The sequence below is a fragment of the Pristiophorus japonicus genome, chromosome 12, assembly GCF_044704955.1.
Source record: "Pristiophorus japonicus isolate sPriJap1 chromosome 12, sPriJap1.hap1, whole genome shotgun sequence".
Classification (NCBI taxonomy): domain Eukaryota; kingdom Metazoa; phylum Chordata; class Chondrichthyes; family Pristiophoridae; genus Pristiophorus; species Pristiophorus japonicus.
Window position 1 is genome coordinate 62,015,969 of NC_091988.1, and position 20,932 is coordinate 62,036,900.

Sequence of the window (20,932 nt, forward strand, 5' to 3'; positions counted from 1 at the left end):
CGTGCTACGCAACTTAAGGTCATAAATATAAACAGTGGCTGTTTGTGTTGTAAATTCTATGTAATTTGTTGTGCGTGGGACCTTGTTGCGAGCAAAACTGGCTGCTGCGTTAGCTTTACAACACTGGCTACACTTCATAATGTAATCCATTAGCTACGAAGCACTTTTGAACATCCCAAAGAAATGAAAGGTGCTATTTCAATGTTTTACTTTATCTGAAGGAAGTAGCTCACCTGTGAGGTTTTTTTATAATTACAGTCCATCGTTACAGGTTAAAAACCAGATCATTTTGCTCGAATCCCACAGCATTGATTTTTCTAATTCTCATCGCATCATCTTCCCTCGAGCTTCCTCATCATAGACATCAGAATCTGATCAATTTTTGACTGCCAGCACTGTGGCCTCCAAGGTCAATATCAATAACATTCAATTATTACAGTAACTAAACTAATCTTTGTATTATCTAATCCGACACAAGCTCTTGAAATTCGGAAAAATTTCTTGTATAGCAAATAGCAAACTGTTCTATGAATTGAACAAGTCTTCACCAGTTTAATGCCAGAAGAATCATAGATTCATGGAAAAATTCCGACACAGAAGGAGGCCATTCGTGTCCGTGACGTCATCTACTGTAAAATCAAGTCTTTATGTAGAATTTTATAACCCGCATACGGAGGTGGAACGGTCCAAAAAAAAAAAGAAAAATATAAAATCACAGGTTCAAAAACTACGTAATTGTGTAAATAGAAATGAAGAACTATGTGTTGGATAAGTAAGTTTCCACCTACTTTTTTAAAAACTTGCACTCAACTGAAATATGTGGGCATTGAGAGAGAAGGAGCAGGTGGGGGAGAGTGTCCGTAGGGTGAAAGAAAGACCGATCAGTCTACAGGATTCACTGCAGCAAGTCGCCAAGGCTTAATCTGCAGTACCTCCCAAACCAACGACCACCTCCACCTAGAAGAACACAGGCAGCAGGTGCATGGGAACATCATCACCACCAAGTCACATAACAGTGACTTGGACATATTTCCGTTCCTTCATCCTTGCTGGGTCAAAATCTTGGAACCCCTTACCCAACAGCATTGTGGGATTAGCTTCACCATATGGACTGCAGCGATTCAAGAAGGCAAACCACTAGCTTCTCAAAGGCAATTAGGGATGGTGAACAAATGCCGACCTTGCCAGTGGCACCCATATTCTGAGAACAAATTTTTTAAAAGTACTCTGCAACAATTAGCAAGCACCCATAGCAAACTTCACCAGTTGTAACAAATCTTGCAAATTTCCTTTTGGCTATAAACTAAATATCAACAAACCAATAGCACGGTTCCTAATGCTAACCAACACTCAAATGAATCCCAATAAAGGCATAAATGTTCGCTAAGAAATTGCACTCATAAGAATTTCTCTCTCTATATCCATTCCCCCAAGTTACTGATTATGTCTATATGCACAGAAGTATAGTGGTCTTAATTTCAGTTAATATCCCTGTAAAGTACAGTTGTTTTTTTTTTTAAATGTCCGTAAGATTTTTCTGCACTTCAACACTTTTGGAAAGGCAATGGGAAACAGGAAATATTTCTTCACATTTACTCTTAAGTTTCTTCTTTCACTTATAAATGAAACTAAAACAAAACAGTATGCAGTAACACAATGTTCTACACCCTCTGCCATAAGACAGCCTTCCTGGGCCCAGTAGAATTTTTGACTTGTCTCCAGCAATGAATTTGAAAAGTTAGGTGGACGGTTATGCACCTGTCGACTATACAACATCTAAACTAGTTCATCATTAAGTATTTACAGTGGAAGTGTGTTCAATCTCACATTCATACATTTATTCCAATGCTGTGTGCAAAAGTGCGCCCCAGCAGGCTTAGGTGGGCACAATGCTAATATTTCCTTTCAGAAATTTCAAAACATAAGAACATAAGAATTAGGAACAGGAGTAGGCCATCTAGCCCCTCGAGCCTGCTCCGCCATTCAATAAGATCATGGCTGATCTGGTCGTGGACTCAGCTCCACTTATCCGCCCGCTCCCCGTAACCCTTAATTCCCTTATTGGTTAAAAATCTATCTATCTTTGACTTGAAAACATTCGATGAGCCAGTCTCAACTGCTTCCTTGGGCAGAGAATTCCACAGATTCACAACCCTCTGGGAGAAGAAATTCCTTCTCAACTCGGTTTTAAATTGGCTCCTCTGTATTTTGAGGCTGTGCCCTCTAGTTCTAGTCTCCCTTACCAGTGGAAACAACCTCTCTGCCTCTATCTTGTCTATCCCTTTCATTATTTTAAATGTTTCTATAAGATCACCCCTCATCCTTCTGAACTCCAACGAGTAAAGACCCAGTCTACTCAATCTATCATCATAAGGTAACCCCCTCATTTCTGGAATCAGCCTAGTGAATCGTCTCTGTACCCCCTCCAAAGCTAGTATATCCTTCCTTAAGTAAGGTGACCAAAACGGCACGCAGTACTCCAGGTGCGGCCTTACCAATACCCTGTACAGTTGCAGCAAGACCTCCCTGCTTTTGTACTCCATCCCCCTCGCAATGAAGGCCAACATTCCATTCGCCTTCCTGATTACCTGCTGCACCTGCAAACTAACCTTCAGCCGGTCCAGGCAGCGGGCGGTCGAGGGGGTCGTTCAACCTGACTGCCTGCCTCTCTTCCGCTCTTACATCCGGTCCAGGGTGTCCTTGGAGATGGAGCACGCGGTGTCCACCGGTACGCTCGCGGCCTTCCACGAGAGGTGGGCACCGGAGGGACTGGAGTGCATCATCACGCCCGGCAACCAAATTTTAATTTGATTTTACGTTTTAAAGTTTAATTTGTTTTCATTGCCGGTGCTTTTAGTGTCCCCCTTCCCTTTTATAGGGGGCACTGGAAAAATTTGATTTTAGCGCCCCAAAAAAAACCAAAAAAAAAAGGGGCCTTGAAAATGTCTGCTGTGTCACCCAGGCGGGTGGCATGGTTTTAATGTTTATGTTTATTTTCAGGTAAACTCAAAAGAGTTTCATGCACATGCACAAGGACCCCCAGGTCCCTCTGCACCACAGCATATTGTAATTTCTCCCCATTCAAATAATATTCCCTTTTACTGTTTTTTTTCCCCCAAGGTGGATGACCTCACACTTTCCGACATTGTATTCCATCTGCCAAACCTTAGCCCATTCGCTTAACCTATCCAAACCTCCTTGCAGTCTCTCCAAGTCCTCTACACAACCCGCTTTCCCACTAATCTTAGTGTCATCTGCAAATTTTGTTGCACTACACTCTGTCCCCTCTTCTAGGTCATCTATGTATAATGTAAACAGTTGTGGTCCCAGCACCGATCCCTGTGGCACACCTCTAACCACTGATTTCCAACCGGAAAAGGACCCATTTATCCCGACTCTCTGCTTTCTGTTCGCCAGCCAATTCTCTATCCATGCTAATACATTTCCTCTGACTCCGCGTACCTTTATCTTCTGTAGTAACCTTTTGTGTGGCACCTTATCGAATGCCTTTTGGAAATCTAAATACACCACATCCATCGGTACACCTCTATCCACCATGCTTGTTATATCTTCAAAGAATTCCAGTAAGTTAGTTAAACATGATTTCCCTTTCATGAATCCATGCTGCATCTGCTTGATTGCACTATTCCTATCTAGATGTCCCGCTATTTCTTCCTTAATGATAGTTTCAACCATTTTCCCCACTACAGATGTTAAACTAACCGGCCTATAGTTACCTGCCTTTTGCCTGCTCCCTTTTTTAAACAGAGGCGTTACATTAGCTGCTTTCCAATCCGCTGGTACCTCCCCAGAGTCCAGATAATTTTGGTAGATTATAACGAATGCATCTGCTATAACTTCCGCCATCTCTTTTAATACCCTGGGATGCATTTCATCAGGACCAGGGAACTTGTCTACCTTCAGTCCCATTAGCCTGTCCAGCACTACCCCGCTAGTGTTAGTCTCAAGGTCCTCCCTTCCCACATTCCTGTGGCCAGCAAATTTTGGCATGGTTTTTGTGTCTTCCACTGTGAAGACGGAAGCAAAATAATTGTTTAAGGTCTCAGCCATTTCCACATTTCCCATTATTAAATCCCCCTTTTCATCTTCTAAGGGACCAACATTTACTTTAGTCACTCTTTTCCGTTTTATATATATCTGTAAAAGCTTTTACTATCTGTTTTTATGCTTTGCGCAATTTTACCTTCGTAATTTATCTTCCTTTTCTTTATTGCTTTTTTAGTCATTCTTTGCTGTTGCTTAAAATTTTCCCAATCCTCTAGTTTCCCACTAACCTTGGCCACCTTATATTCATTGGTCTTTGATTTGATACTTTCCTTTATTTCCTTGGTTATCCACGGCTGGTTATCCCTTCTCTTGCCGCCCTTCTTTTTCACTGGAATATATTTTTGTTGCGCACTATGAAAGAGCTCCTTAAAAGTCCTCCTTAAACATGCTGTATTTAAAATTGTAAGAATGAGAACAAGAAGTTTCTGATGCCAACCAATTTCTAATTGAATTTAGTAACAATGTTGTGCCATAAAAGTGGAGAAACTTAATGTACTAGGCAACCCAAGAGACCTTGCGGGGTTAGAGTGTGCAGATGCAAAGATGAGCCAAACATGGTCAAGGGTTGAGCAAACTAAAGGGAAAGTGTTTGAATAGGGGCAAAAAGGCATTTTAGAAACTGTTGTACAGAAAGTGGAATCGTCAGAGCAGATATGATAGACATGGAGACTGAGTGAAACAGTTGAGTGTACAGTATTTGCAACAAGCAGTTATGATAGTCGTTGGGATTGTAATAAACACAAGCAGAGAGAGTGTGACACACACAATATCTAGCAAATTTTAAAAATCCCACAGTAATTCACAGATACTTAGCAATAGAAGACACGACGAGTCGACCAAAAACATGGCTAAAAAGATAGGATTTTTAGAGCTTTTAAATCCCGGGAAACAGCAAAAAAGGGACACTGCCAGAGTACACCCAAGATGGTGTATAAATTTTGCCACCAACAGTGGAGTAGAGGGAAGAGGATATACAAGAGTTGGAGGCATAAAGAGAATAGAAAGGGTCATAGGACTGATAACATAAGAAATAGGAGCAGGAGTAGGCCATTCAGCCCCTCGAGCCTGCTCCGCCATTCAATATCATGCCTGATCTTCTACTTCAACTCCAACTCCACTTTACTGCACCATCCCCATATCCCTTGGTTCCCTTAATATTCAAAAATCTATCGATCTCTGTCTTGAATATACTCAAAGACTGAGCCTCCACAGCCCTCTGGGGTAGAGATTTCCAAAGATTCATCACCCTCTGAGTGAAGAAATTTCTCCTCATCTCAGTCCTAAATGGCCTAAACTCTAGAGAATATAGGCCTAGTCCACTCAATCTCTCCTCATAGGACAATCCCTTCAACCCAGCAATCAGTCTGGTGAACCTTTGCTGCACTCCCTCTATGGCAAGTATATCCTTCCTTAGGTAAGGAGACCAAAATTGTGAACTGTACTCCAGGTGTGGTCTCACCAGAGCCCTATAGAATTAAGCAAGCCATATTTACTCTTATACTCAAATCCTCTTGTATTAAAGGCCAACATACCATTTGCTTTCTTAATTGTTTGCTGTACCTGAATGTTAACCTGCATGATGGAGGAATCAGAGGCAAGAGGAGGAAAGGCCATGAAGGGATTTGTAAATTAGGATTGCTTCAGTCCTCCAAATGTACAGTTGCAGGAAACTTAATACCAGGCAAACAGTCAGAACACAAAGGTAGTCACAGAGTCAAGGATGCTGGTGGAGAAGTAGAGCTGGGGTCATCAACATACATAAGGGAACTGATTGCAGAGATATTTAGAACAGTGCTGATGCCAACATGTAAATGTGGAAACAGAGGACCATGGATGGAATCTCAGGGTACGTCACGGCAACCATGCCTAGGTCGAGAGGAGAAGCTGCTGATGCAGACGTGCTGGCTGAATTGGGACAAGCAGGAGTGGAACCACACAAAGGCAAACCTCCAATAGGTGGAATATGGAGGAGAGTTTGTGGAGGAGCATGAAATTATTGATTGTGCTGTAGCGAGGTTGAGTGCCAATCAGGAATAACATCATGGTTGCAATCACTACTACTTTGGACTAGAGAAGTCTTAGTTCTATTGGCTGAAAGGATTCAGAGAGAATTGCTGAGCAAGTGAGCAGAGTTGAATGGTTCAAACACATTGGTGAGAACAGTAGGTTTAGAGATAAGACAGCTACAGAGTGATAACAGGAGTAAGGGAGGATAAGAGACCGCTTGGGACAAGGTGGCAGCAGCTGATGCAACTCTAATCTTAGAGACAAAAAAAACCCATAAATGCCTTAGACTTGCCACTGAATTGGGAAAGAGAAGGGTGCTCAGGTGTCTCTAGAACATCTTGGAGTAACAGGAAGATTTGGCTATAGAAGGATGGTCACAATAATGCAAAAGCATCAGCCCTAAAGCTTGAGAGTGAAGGTGGGAATGGCAGATGAATGCTTTGGTGGAAATGAGATCAAAAGGCAGAGATTAAGGAATTGTTCAGTAGGTTAGCAGTTGTGGCAGGTGGAGGCTCAGAGGAGGATATGCTGATGAGGGAACCGAGACGGTGTAAGCTTTTTTCCCACTCCCACAACCAGACGCTGAAGTTAGCAGGGCTGAAGATTAGTACGGTGAGAATGGTGAGGGAAATTAGGAAGTGATCCAAGATGGCTATATTGATAATCAAAACCTCAGGAGGTGGCTAGGCCTAGAGGCTGGCAATGCCCATGGGTATGGATAGGATAGGTGCTTGTGTTAGTACAATAGAGCAGTCAAAGATGGGGAGGGCAAGGGCAAAGGGAATTTAAATGAAGATTGAATTCAATGATAAGAAGTCATTTGGTGCAAAGGCAAGAATGAGAGGAAAAGATTCTTGCAAAAAAATCCACTATGAGGCTTGTGAAGGTGATGGACAAGTACTTTAAAAGGACGTGAGGGCGTTGAAGAAACCGATGCATTTAAACAAAGGGGACAGAAGAATAAGTGATTCATAGTCAATGTAGTACACTTGAAGTGTAGTCACTGTTGCAATGTAGGCACGGCCAGAAGCCAATTTGCATAGCAAGATCCCATGAACAGCAATGAAATAAGTGACCACATAATCTGATTTAGTGATGCTGGTCACAATAATGCAAAAGCATCAGCCCTCAGACTTGAGAGAGAGTGAAGGTGTACTAACACAAGCACCTATCCTATCCATATCCATGGGCATTGCTAGCTTCTTTGCCTCACCACCTCCTGAGGTTAAGGGATGAATGTTGGCCAGGATACCAGGAGAACTCTGAATAGGGCCATGGGATCTTTTATACCCACCCAAGAGGGTAGACTGTTTAAACATCTCATCTGAAAGATAGCACCTCTGGCAACGCAGTACCTGCAGCACTCCCACAGTACTGCACTTAAGTGTCAACCTCGATTTTGTGCTCAAATCTCTGGAGTGTGGCTTGAACCCACAACTACTGAGTCAAGGCTGGCATCCACAGATCAACAACTCAAACTATTAAAAAAAAATCAGCCTTACAGGATGCAAATTGAAAATACTTTCTCTCTTTTCCATCCTCTATGCCAAAAGAAATCACACAGGGCTGGGTAGTGTCACACATTTATAGATCACCCTTCCACTTCTGGGATTTGGTTCAAGTCTAGTCCGATTTATGGGATGACAGTCCCCTTTCTTTACTCAGTAAGAGTTCTATATAGTTTGTCGTGACAGTTTCAGCCCTTTTCCTGAGGCAGTGCATGACTGCAACACAAAACAACCTGTAATTTGGCATGAATTGGCACTTAATTGCCAATGAATGACTGCTCTTCCAAGCTAGAGCCAAGGTGTATTTTGGGGGCACAGTATTTGGACCTGAATCTAATTGTGCCTTGGGAGTTGTTGATAGTCAAAACTGGAAAAATATTCCACTCCCCAGTGTGGGATGTCCTCACCTTGATGAACATAGAGACAGCTGTCAAGTACACGTGTGTGGCCCAGAGCAATGCCCTCAGTTTTCCCTTCTCTGCAGCAAAGTACCTATTCTCTGTTTTCCACCTTCTGCAACAGTAATAGGAACTTGCCAATTAAGGATTTATAGACATGATGCTGCTTCAGCATTCTACTTTCAGGATCAACCGTTCTGGAATATGCACAATATAAATATATAAAAAAATAAAATGTCGTAGTCTTCACACTGCTTTAAAACAAGTCCTGTAACAGCAAATACTTGGATAAACTGAGTGGATTTAATCCCCACAAAGGAACAGCTAGTGTTTGAACTAAAAATTCTTAAATGCATTTGGAATTTAAAACCAGCTGAAGATTTCCTTCTCTTGGGCTCCAACTAAAGTGAATGAACTGATTTTTGCAGTGTCCACTGTCCCCTTACATTCTTGTAAGTTTTGCTGCAACAGGGCCTTAAATTGATTAGAGAACCGAAAGTAAAAATACTTCGTAAATAAACGGCGTAAAATGATTGTGTCGCCTCATCTCAAACGATAGTTTCTTTTAAAAATAAAATAAGATAGAACATGCTATTCGCTTCTTTAAAACAAAATAAGGAACTTAAAAAAGGGACAGACGTAAAATAGGATGTTTTGAGAGCCAGAGCTGTATTCTGTGAAAAAAATAAACTTCCAAGTCTAGATTGATGTGTTATTTGCAAGTGCGAGTGCTGCTCCTGGGGCTGCCAAGTCACAACATCAACACAGTTGGATCAGGGGGAAGAGAGGAGCCTGAACATTTCGAAATAGATTGCAACTCAGCTTTTAAAAGGGCTTTCTTTCGGGTGCGGTTTATTTTTTTTAACAGCACTGCTAAGGTTGTGCGATAAGAAAAAGAGGGCTGTTGCTGTTGGAAGATGCCCTTCCGCATTGGAGCACCGACCCGGAGCTGGTGTGGAGGATCGGGGCCCCCATATGTCCCGCATGTAGACTTGCTGCCCGGGATCCCGAGGCCTGGCCGCAATGGCAATGGCAAAGGCCTTCCCCCCCACCCTTCCTCTTTATCGCGTGACACAGCAAATGTCTTTCAAAAACCCGGGCCCGTCCGCCGCCCGGTGTCTCGGCAGCACTCGCACTCTCAGCCGCCGCCCCGAGTGTAACGGGAAGAGAGGAAGGACGAGGCCTTGCCGGCGGCCTTCACCCTCACACCCCGCCTCAACTCAAACCCCCTCCCCCTTTCTCTCCCTCCCTCCTCACCAAGAATCTCCTTTCTTCAGCGGTGTTTTCAACAAGTTCCCGATCTCATTCTTCTGGCTCTCCAGGTCCGGGACACCGCCTTCCGCCATTACTCTCACTGAGGGAGGAGAGGGAGAGAGCACGAGCGAGTCGGGGTGTGCGCGCGTGCGCGCCCCGGGCACTCCGGGATCGTTGCGCGCTCCTGCTGACGCGCGCGCGCTCCCGTCTTCAGCTGCGCCGCCGCGCACGCGCGCCCACGTACGTGTCATCACGTCGCTGCGCGCTGACGCGTCATCTGAGAGTGTGCAGAGCGGTGTTGGGTGTGTGGAGGGGGCAGGGTGCTTAGCAACCCGCTGGTCCCTGTGACGTGTGGCCTGTCACCAGGTAGGTGAGATGCTTTTATATTTATATATACATATTCTTTTTAACTGAGTTGGAATTAGCCTGCAATAAACCAAAGACCCACTTTGTGATCATGAAGGTAGGCTCTGATCATCCTGGCCAATATTTATCCCTCAATCAGCATCACTAAATAGGCAGCTGATCTGGTCATTGTCACATTGCTGTTTGTGGGAGCTTGCTGTGAGCAAATTGACTGTCGCGTTTCCTACAACAACAACTTGTATTACTATAGCACCTTTAACGTAGTAAAAGGTCCCAAGGCGCTTCAAGTGATTGTTATAAGACAAAACAAATACATTTGACACCGAGCCACACCAGAAGAAATTACGGCAGAAGCTTGGTCAAAGAGGTAGGTTTTAAGGAGCGTCTTAAAGGAGGAAAGAGAGCTGGAGAGGTGGAGAGGTTTAAGGAGGGATTTCCAGAGCTTGGAGCCCAGGCAGCTGAAGGCACAGCCACCAATGGTTGAGCAGTTATAATCAGGGATGCTCAAGAGGTCAGAATTTGAGGAGCGCAGATATTACAACAGCGGCTACACTTCAAAACGCACATCATTGGATGTGAAGCACTTTGAGCCGTCCTGAGGTTGTGAAAGGCGCTATATAAATGCAAGTTTTTCTTTACTTTGTTGGCTGTAAAATGCTTTGGGACATCTTGAGTTCATAAAAGCTGCTAAATAAATGCAAACCTTTCTTTTTTCCAGAATATCGTCCCTGCTTGAGAGCGTCTAGAAGGTACTAGATGTTTCTGGAAGGGCTGACTTGGCCTAGCCTCAGCCCAATCTTACTGGCAGTTCAGCTTTCAACTCTTTTACCAGCCTTTTGTCAATAAATATATCGTGACGCCTGTCAGTATCAACTTTCCCCTCCTACATGTATAAATTACAAGACACTTTAATCTCTCTGATGTACCGAAGAGTCACATCACTTCATTTTCAATATATACTGCATATTTATACCAATTGGGTTCCTGTGAAGTTACTTAAGTTAAGATGGATGATGTGCTGCTTTTAAGGACGAGCATTATGCTACATTCTGCTAGAGGGGCCTGTCCCTTTTGAACCCACAAAATCTATTTTCTGCTTGCTAAGATTACTCAGGCTAAATGGTCTTTGACATTCTGACTCGAGGCAATAAGGTATATTCTGAGGCTGAAAGCCTCAAATAATTGGATAAATACTTAAAAGAGAAAAAAATTGCAGAGATATGAGGAAAGAGCTGGGGAGTGGAACTAATTGGATTACTCTTCAACAGAGCCAGTGCCGACTCAATGGGTCAACTATTCTATGATTCTAAACTTGTCCTGAACGTCTTACTGCCATGTCACATGTGAAAGTATCTTTTCTGTCCAATTAAGTATCTGTGACTTAAAAAGTATGACAGTTAACTTGTCAAAGGTCACAGCACAGGCCCCCTTTAAACATACATGAACTGTGATTCATTTCTCCCTGCACTGAGAATACTTATTTAAAATAGATCTTGCACAAGTTCTGATGAATGGGGTCCCACTCAGAACTTTAACATAACTTTTTTCTTTCAGATGCTGACTTGACCTGCTGTGAATTTCCAGTATTTTTTTAATATTTTAATTCTTGCATTCTTTTTATCTTAATCGTCCATTGGGTTCCTAATTTCTGCTTCAGTGGGGATAGTTCACAATTTATATTGAGCATCTGACATAAAAGAACATTTCAGGGCACTTTACAAGGGGGCAAGGTGCTTGGAAGTCAAACAGGAAATAATAGGCCGGGGGGACCAAAGGCACAGCTGAAATTAAAGTTTTTAAGGAGCCGTCGAAGTTATGGAGAGAGATAGCAAGGCAAAGTGGTTTTGGAGGAAAGATCCAAAGAGAGTAGTGTAATGTCTGGAAGAGCAGTCTCTGATGGAGGTCATATAAAAGAAAGACTTGCATTTATATAGCGACTTTCACGACCACCAGATACCCCAAAGTGGATTACTGCCAAAGAAGTACTTTTTGAAGTGTAGTCACTGTTGTAATGTAGGGAACACGATAGCCAATTTGCGCATAGCAAGCTCCCACAAACAGAAATGTGATAATGACCAAATAATCTGTTTTTAGTGATGCTGATGAAGGGATAAATATTGACCAGGACACCGGGGATAACTCCTCTGCTCTTCTTTGAAATAGTGCCATGGGATCTTTTACATCCACCTGAGAGAGCAGACGGTTTTACAAGTTCTAAAGGTTTCCAAGGTTTTCCTATGACTTCAGTGGTGACTGCTGAGCACATTGGGGGAGTCACAGCAGGCCTTCTCATTTGGTTGTAACGAAATATGATTTTGTTGGAGTCAGCCAGTTGCTGCTGTTTGGCTTTGAGATTTTGTTTACTCTATGCTGGCAGCCAAACTTCACCCTCTATCCAGGTCCTCCCAGTAGTCAGTGGGGACGTTACATGGCTCAAGGTTTTTTTACAATGTGTCTTTGTACCACTTTTTGCCCACAACTGGAAGAATTATCATTTTCAATTTACTGTTTGGAGCCCTTGTGTATTTTTTATCCCCTCCTTCTTCTTGCCTGAAGTCACTGACTTTAGTAACTCACCCTCTGTCACCTTCTTCATGTGTGAGTCCAGGACATAGAAACATAGAAACATAGAAAATAGGTGCAGGAGTAGGCCATTCGGCCCTTCTAGCCTGCACCGCCATTCAATGAGTTCATGGCTGAACATGCAACTTCAGTACCCCATTCCTGCTTTCTCACCATACCCCTTGATTCCCCTAGTAGTAAGGACTTCATCTAACTCCTTTTTGAATATATTTAGTGAATTGGCCTCAACAACTTTCTGTGGTAGAGAATTCCACAGGTTCACCACTCTCTGGGTGAAGAAATTCCTCCTCATCTCGGTCCTAAATGGCTTCCCCCTTATCCTTAGACTGTGTCCCCTGGTTCTGGACTTCCCCAACATTGGGAACATTCTTCCTGCATCTAACCTGTCTAACCCCGTCAGAATTTTAAATGTTTCTATGAGGTCCCCTCTCATTCTTCTGAACTCCAGTGAATACAAGCCCAGTTGATCCAGTCTTTCTTGATAGGTCAGTCCCGCCATCCCGGGAATCAGTCTGGTGAACCTTCATGTACAACATGTACTGTGCGAGGAGTTCATGGATTTCTTTGTCACTCAGATTAAGACCATCTGCTCAGCTACCTCTAGTGCTTTCCTTCCTTCTACTAGCCCCCCAAGCCAAACTCCCCCTAAGGGTCCCCACTGCTCTAGCCCTGAACTGGCATCGTTCTCTAGTTTCTCTCCTATCTCCCTTTACACCTTCTCCAAGCTTATTTTGTTCATGAGACCCACCTCCTGCTCCCTCGATCCTACTGCCACCAAACTGCCGACAACCCAACTTTCCATCCCGGCCCTTGTTAGCTGATATTGTTAACGGTTCCCCTCCCCTTCAAATCTGCCACCATCACCGTCTTAAAAACACTTGCTTCCTCTGTCCTTGCAAACTGCTGCCCCACCTCCAACATCCCTTTCAAAGTCCTTGACGCCTCCCAGTCCAGCAACGCATCAATTTTAAAATTCTAATCCTTGTTTTCAAATCCCTCCATGGCCTTGCCGCTCCCTATCTCTGTAATCTCCTCCAGCCCCACAACCCTTCGAGATAGCTGCGCTCCTCTAATTCTGGCCTCTTCAGCATCCCCGATTTTAATCACTCCACCATTGGTGGCCGTGCCTTCAGCTGCCGAGGCCCTAAGCACTAGAATTCCCGCCCTAAGCCTCTCCATCTCTCTCCCTCTCTCCCTCCTTAAAACTTACTTCTGTGACCAATTTTTTGGTCATCTACCCTAATATCTCTTTATGTGGCTCGGTGTCACATTTTGATAATGCTCTTGTGAAGCACCTTGGAATGTTTTACGACATTAAAAGGCACTATACAAATGCAAGTTATTGTTTTTTTTTCTTTCTTGCCTGAAGTCAGTAACTCAACCTTTGATACCTTCTTCATGTGTGAGCCTAGATAGTGTGTGCTGCCAGACTTTTTGACCTTGATAGGAAACCTCATCCAGGTGCATTCCTGTACCTATCTGACAGCCACATACATATACTGTCCAGCAGGGAAAGTTGGCTATTTTTCTTTTCATAGCCGAGGGGACCAGAGGCTAATTCTAGTGTCCCTACTAACACCCTAGGCTGTGCCAGAATCAGCAAAATCAACACAAACTGGGAATTGAACGTAAATGTTTCACCAGTTAATGCCTTTACCCAGTAGGCCATCACCAGAGCTAGCATGACTACAATAGACTTTCAGCTTGATCTTCAATGGGTAATGCTATGCAAACTCTATACTTCATGTACAGTGAGCTTATCTTCTGGATACAAACACATAGTTCTCAATGAGCATAAACCGAGTCACAGCAGTCAGTTTTATATTATTTATTTCTCTGTGGCTAGGAGCTGCCCTCTACAACTGATGTGTGCAGATGCTATGTCTTCTAGACTCCAGAACAAATAATATTACAAAAAACATATTGTAGATGCTGGGAATCTGAAACAAAAAACAGAAATTGGTGGAAACATGCAGCAACAATGTTCCCTGTAATTATTTTGGGCCATGTGGCCTATTCACAATTCCACATATGTCCGTTTTAAAAAAAATTAAAAGCTGGCTCACTGGCTGCGCGGGACCCTTACAGCGCTGCATGCAGCTTAAAGGGAACATTGCTCAGCAAGTCGGGCAGTATCTGCAAAGAAAAGAATAACTTTTCTTAAAATTAAAGCTAAAACATTTAAAGGGCAGTGTGAAGCATGGAACTCTCTTTCCCAAAAAGCGTGGATACTGTGTCAATTGAAATTTTCCAAGACTGAGATTGATAGACTTTTGTTAGTTGATAGATAAGGGTATCAACAAATATGATCAAAGGCGGCTAAATGTTGGAGTACAGATCAGAAATGATCTAATTCAATGGCAGAACAGACTCAAGGGCTGAATGGCCTGCTTCTGTTCCTGTATATAAACCTTTGTCAGAACTGAGTTCTGAGAAAGAGTTGTACCTGAAACATTAACTTGTTTCCTTGCTCCATAGATGTTGCCGGACCTGCTCAGTGTTTCCAGCATTTTCTGTTTTCCTTACAAGTAATATTACCCTAGGCGCTTTGTTTAACTGCAGCCTGTAGACTAAGGAAATACCCTTGCAGTGATCCATCAGACTCAAGACTTGGCAAATTGGAATCTGATGCAGATGTTTCAAGTATGAACCTATTGTGTCAGATTTTCCCCCCAATATTATTGTCAATCCACATTTCCGGAAAGGAAGATATGAGATTAGATTCGTATTTATTATTTTGAGTTTTGTCTTTGGTATTTTTCTTCAGCCCATCCCATTAAAATTTGTAGTTTTTCAGGCTACGGTGCCTTCAAGTCTCACTGCTACCCTCTCCAAGATCACCAACTGGAATAAGTTCATCCTTCCTCATTCTACCATCGTCTTCCCCAGGCAACTCCAGGAGTTAGTATTCATTCTCTTCATCAAGTCTCATTTATTTTCTGTACAGATGAACACGTTTTGGTGATTACCTTCCTTATGGCCATCATTGTATTTTCCCTTTGGGCACTGGTTTCCTTTACAAATGTCATTAGTAAATTCTCTTACCTAAGTGCAACTAATATATTTATATATAAAAAAAACACATTAACTTCTCAACAGTTGCAAACCCAGTAACATTTTACATTTTTGAAGTCTTTCCCAAAGATTCCCCGGTCTGAACTCCTTGCTTGTATATCTGCTAAAGCAACATTAAAGATCACATGAACATATGTATTGCCATCACAGATTAAAACGCACAACTGCTACTGTTCTCAGAAACCATATGAATAAAATCCCTTTGAGCTGAATCATCCATGAAATGCAATGCTAATTTAACGTTGATTTCTATGATGGAAAATTCGAGTGTACTCTGTATCATTAATGCCCATTAAAAGGAAGGAATTTCCATTCCCATGTTTTCCTTTAATTGTGATTCTCTGCTGTTTAAACCAACTGGCGTGTGTGCCTGCCTGTTTTCCTACAGTGCAAGAGGCAGCTGGTGCTACATCCAGGTAATGAACTGTTATCAAACCATCACTTTTTAAAATATTCATTCACAGGATGTGGGTGTCACTGCCAAGGCCGGCATTTATTGCCCATCCCTAACTGTCCTTGAGAAGGTGGTGGGGCGCTGCCTTCTTGAACCACGGCAGTCATTGGTGAAGGTACTCCCACAATGACTTTGTTGTAGCGGTTTGGTACAACTGAGTGGCTTGCTGGGCCATTTCAGAGGGCAGTTAAGAGTGAACCACATTGCTGCGGGTCTGGAGTCACATTTAGCCAGACCAGGTGAGGATGGCAGATTTCCTTCCCTAAAGGACATCAGTGAACCAGATGGGTTTTTAATGAGAATCCGGTAGTTTCATGGTCACCATTACTATCACTACCTTTTTATTCCAGATTTATTTAATTAACTGAATTTAAATTCCCCAGCTGCTGTTGTGGGATTTGAACTCAAGTTCCAGTTAGAAAAATTACAACTGCATAAACATGATAGGCTATACTATATATATTTTAAGCAGTGCCGTCTCTTTACTTGGTACGTCACCCAATGTTATTGAAATTAGGAAATCAGTGATATGTAGAATTAGAGCTAGGAATCCACATCTTCCTACTTCCTTACACTTTGTTTTGGTGTATCAGTCCCCTGTGTCACTGCACTAGTTTAGCAATGACACCTTCTAAAATATAATCCATGGTTGTAATCTGAAATTCATTATGTGATGTGAATTACAAGATAAAGAATCAGATTTTGCTTCATGTTATTTCGAACAATAAAAATATGAATGAATACATTAGACTTGACTGGACCTTGTGCAGTATTTAAAATAAAAAAGTGTGTACACACATTTTTCTTCTTTTAAATATTGCAAAAGCTTTGGTAATGTTTAAGGATTAGCTCTTATGAGTGAAACAAAAATGCAACTTCATTTTGCAATGTCCTGTAGTAATGGCATCAAACATTCAGCTTACTGTAGTGCTGAACTGATTTCTATCAGGCATAAATTCCCTTTGGAAATCTCAACTAACAAGCAAGGTCACATTACTGAATCACATATTGATGTGTGCCATAGATCAGAGACAATAATAGCACAAAGCCAGGGAGTGCACCTCAAATTGATTCCTTACTTCAATTACAGAAAAAACTTAAATGGTGTATCAAAAAGTACAAAATAAAATAAGATTGTTAATGTTATATACAATAAATCATTCGTAGATTATTTTAAAATCTTAGTTAGACACCAGACTCTGGATGAAAGAGTGGGAAAGCAGCCTGTGCTCATGTATTGGCCAATACCAGCAGATAGCATCTCCACAAAAGTGGCAAGGGGTAAAATATGTTATCCATTCGACCCTCCTGATAAGGAAGTGACAGGTCTCAGATTGGCAGATCACATGATGCAGGACTGAGTTTATGGCACAGCAGGTAGGAGCACCAACTTACTGTACACAAATATAAGACCAAATAGGTTAGCATACAGCATGATGGCTTACTTTAGAGGATGTTAAAGCATAATCCGATTCATAATCTATATTTTTTTGTATTCGTTCCTGGGCTGTGGGCATCGCTGGCAAGGCCAGCATTTATTGCCCATCTCCAATTGCCCTCGAGATGATGGTAGTGAAATGCCTTCTTGAACTGCTAGTCTGTGTGATGAAAGTACAGTGCTATTAGGGAAGGAGTTCCAAGATATTGACCCGGCAACGATGACGGAACAGCAATATATTTCCAAGTCAGGATGGTTTGTAACTTGGAGGGGAACTTACAGATGATGGTGTTCCCATGCGCCTGCTGCCCTTGTCCTTCTAGGTGGTAGAGGTCATAGGTTTGGGAGGGGCTGTCGAAGAAGCCTTGGCTGCAGTGCATAGCACATTGCAGCCACTGTGCACTTGTGGTGGAGGGAGTGAATGTTTAAGGTGGTGGATGGGGTGCCGATGAAGTGGGCTGCTTTGTGCTAGATGGAGTTGAGCTTCTTGACTATTGTTGGAGCTGTATCTCATGCAGGCAAGCAGAGAGTCATCACACTCCTGATTTGTGCCTTGCAGGTGGTGGAAAGGTTTTGGGGAGTCAGGAGTTGACACTCGCTGCAGAATGCCCAGCCTCTAACCTGCTTGTGTAGCCACAGTATGTGTGTGGCTGGTCCAGTTATGTTTTTGGTAAATGGTGACCCCCAGTATGTTGATGGTGGGGGATTCGGCGATGGTAATGCTGTTGAATATCAGGGGGCAGTGGTTGAACATTCTCTTGGAGAGTTACGTAAATGAAATTATGCAGTATGCAATAATTTTACAGGACAAAGTATGAACGATCCAAAATTCACAAACAGTGCAAGCAATTTGGTTCGTTTTTCCATGATTGAAATAAACGGCAATGTTATGTCCAACTGTTAAAAGCCTCCCTCCTACAATTAGTACTGATGGGCTTTTGCTTTTTGGACTTCAGTGGCTGTGGAGACATTGACGTGAGTTAGTCACACAGGGGCAGTAATGATCCCAGTGCAACTTGCGGTTAGGACTGGAGATGTGACTAATGTTTTCACTTGCGTGTATTATTGTTTAATTTTCTCCCTTCAGCTTGTCTCGGATGTGTAAAACTCACCGTGGAGTCAAAAGACTGTAGGTTCAAACCCCATGACTTGAGCACATACAATAACGTGGCAGTGCTGTAGTAGGTACCATCTTTTGGATGAAACATTCTACCTGCTCAGGAATACATAAAAGATCTCATAGCATTATTTGAGGAACATTGCGTTCCTGCCCAAAAGTCCTTCTTCAGCTAACACCACCAAAGACAGATTATCTGGCAATTTATATATTTACTGTTGTGGGACTTTGTAATCTGTAAATTAGATGCTGCATTTTCCTACACAAAAGAGACTGAACTACAACCAATGAATGGATTGCTTTTGAAAAACACTTTGGACGTCTTGAAGATGTGATAAAGCACTATGTAAATGCAAGTTCACTCTCTGGTACTCCTGACTGAAATAAACTTCCATAGGCACTGGTAGCCCTCTGGAAACTTGTAAAAATAGCCATTCTTCATGCAGGAGTCTGGACAGTGGATCTCAATAAGCTGTTGTCCTCATTTAATATACAATCATTTACTTTTCATCAAGGGTCATTGGATAAGAATCACAGCAGAAACCATGATTGCTTTTTCCAAGACCAAGCACAATACAATTTCTGGTACTCCAGCTAAGATCAGTTTACACAATACTGAATCAAAAGTAGGACCTTTTGATCTGTATGAATTAGGAATGCAGCATGGAGTTTCCATACGTAAGCAGAATGGTAGCATGATTATGGCCCTGAACTAACTAGTGATTATCTTGTACTTATGGGCCCTAGTTCCATCTCCCTGGCAAGTGAAAATATCTATGTCTACCCTATCAAGATCTTTCATAAACAAGACCTCAATAAGGCCACCCCTCAGTGTTCTCTTTTCTTGAGACAAGAGCCCAAGCCTGTTCAATCTTTCCTGATTGATATAACCTGATATTTTAGTAAATCCTTTTTTGTACCTTTTCCAGTGCCTCTATATCCTTTTTATAATATTGAGACCAGAACTGTTCACAATACTCCAAGTGTGGTCTAACTGAAATTCTATACAAGTTATGTAACTAAATTCAAGAAATCTGAATAAGAAATGACCATAAGAGAAAACCCCAATTGGTTCAACCAATCTTCTTGCCTAGTCTAGGATGTGTGATTGACTTAAAGTCCTCTGAAGTGGCCTAGCAAGCCACTCTACTGTACAAACAATAATCTGGAAACTGGGGATAGATTACTGCCTATATGCTGAGCTGTATGAGGCATAATCATAATGGGAGGTTTCTTGTATTTTCAATGCTACTGATGGGCATTTGTGTTCTTGCGTGAAATAACAATTCAAACAGATCAACACTTTAAAAAAAAATGTAAAATTACATAAACTTTAATAAAAACTAACTGTATAGCTATAACACAAGAGCTCCCGTGGCATTTCTCAGAAGTGAAAAAGGAATTAATATAAAATATATATATTAAAGCTATACACACACACACAGATGTCACAGTATTGCTTGTGGGAAGTTGAACTGTTTAAGAGGATGATTCCAAGTTGACGTAGGAGTGCATTATTGGGATGATATATTTTAGGCATTTAATAATTTATGATACATTGACTTTACAGACGCTATTGACGGTATCAATAAAAATGAGATCACATCATCAAATATGGAATTGTTTAGTGAACAATTTATAATGCATTACATGCTCTTGTTAAGCTTTTAAAAGAGAGATTTACAAGAATGGAGGCAGTCAATTGTGACTTTTAAGAGGAAAGAAAAAACATTTTGGACAATTTAAAAGATGAACAGTATTTTTGGACGACGTCACTAAATATCTTGGTCAATTTGCATAACATGAAATTTCAGGTTAGCCATTTCTGCTATAAATGGGCTTTATTAGAGCTTTTGAAAGCCATAGAATATATTTGCTCGTTATCCATTTCCTTTAGCTAAAATAAATGGGGATCATTTTGGAACACACTTTAAATAAAGTTTAGAAGCAGAGTGAGAAAACAACATTTAACTACCAATCAAGTTTGCTATTGGAATTAAACTTTATTTCATTATTTTCTCCCTCGTCTTCAAAGTCTCCCCACAATCCAGTGCATTCTATACTTGGCTTGTCGGTTTTAAGCATTTACTGGCAGTTTGATTTTCATCTTTTTGTCTTGATAGTATTTCAACTCTGTTCAACTCCTCTTCCATAGCAACACGACCAAGATAGGAAACTCAGCAGGACTGTTTTTCAAGCAAGATACAATACAAATATCATAACCAAATTTAAAAAAAAGGTTTTTTTTTGTGCTCAAGATGAAGGTCATCAAATGCAGGCATTTTCAAACATTCCAAGATCAGGTATAGCAGGAGATAGATCCTGGCTACAGCATTGTAAATTTTCCACTTTCTACACCAGCCATTTGTACTGTGGATCTATACATTACAGACCCAATCCATGTCCCGACCCTCTTCTCAATCTTCCTTGCTGCCATGCTCCACCTCGGTCAACAAGCTCCCCGCTGGAGTGGAACTAAACCACAGAACCACTGTGAACCTGTTCAACCTTCGGCATCTTCAGACCGGATCCAAGACCACCCCAACCTCTCTCGTTTAGCTACAATACGCGGACGACGCCTGCGTCTGCGCACATACACAGGCTGTCCTCCAGGACATAATCGACGTATTTATTGAGGCGTACGAAAGCATGGGCCTTATGCTA

General features: G+C 42.0%; 1 protein-coding gene and 1 long non-coding RNA gene across 3 annotated transcripts in view; one reads left to right on the plus strand and one right to left on the minus strand.

Annotated features, from left to right (window-relative positions):
* usp4 (ubiquitin specific peptidase 4 (proto-oncogene)) overlaps positions 1 to 9,412 on the minus strand; it is a 115,905-nt gene extending 106,493 nt beyond the window's left edge. For both annotated transcript variants that reach the window (XM_070895578.1, XM_070895576.1), the window contains exon 1: positions 9,239 to 9,412. In XM_070895578.1, coding sequence (XP_070751679.1) covers positions 9,239 to 9,327 — 89 coding nt within the window. In that variant the 5' untranslated portion in view covers positions 9,328 to 9,412. The remainder of the gene's footprint in view (positions 1 to 9,238) is intronic.
* A 133-nt stretch (positions 9,413 to 9,545) lies between these two features.
* Positions 9,546 to 20,932, plus strand: part of LOC139277299 (uncharacterized) — a 31,558-nt gene continuing 20,171 nt past the window's right edge. The window contains exon 1 of the long non-coding RNA XR_011596067.1: positions 9,546 to 9,601. This is a non-coding gene — a long non-coding RNA (uncharacterized lncRNA). The remainder of the gene's footprint in view (positions 9,602 to 20,932) is intronic.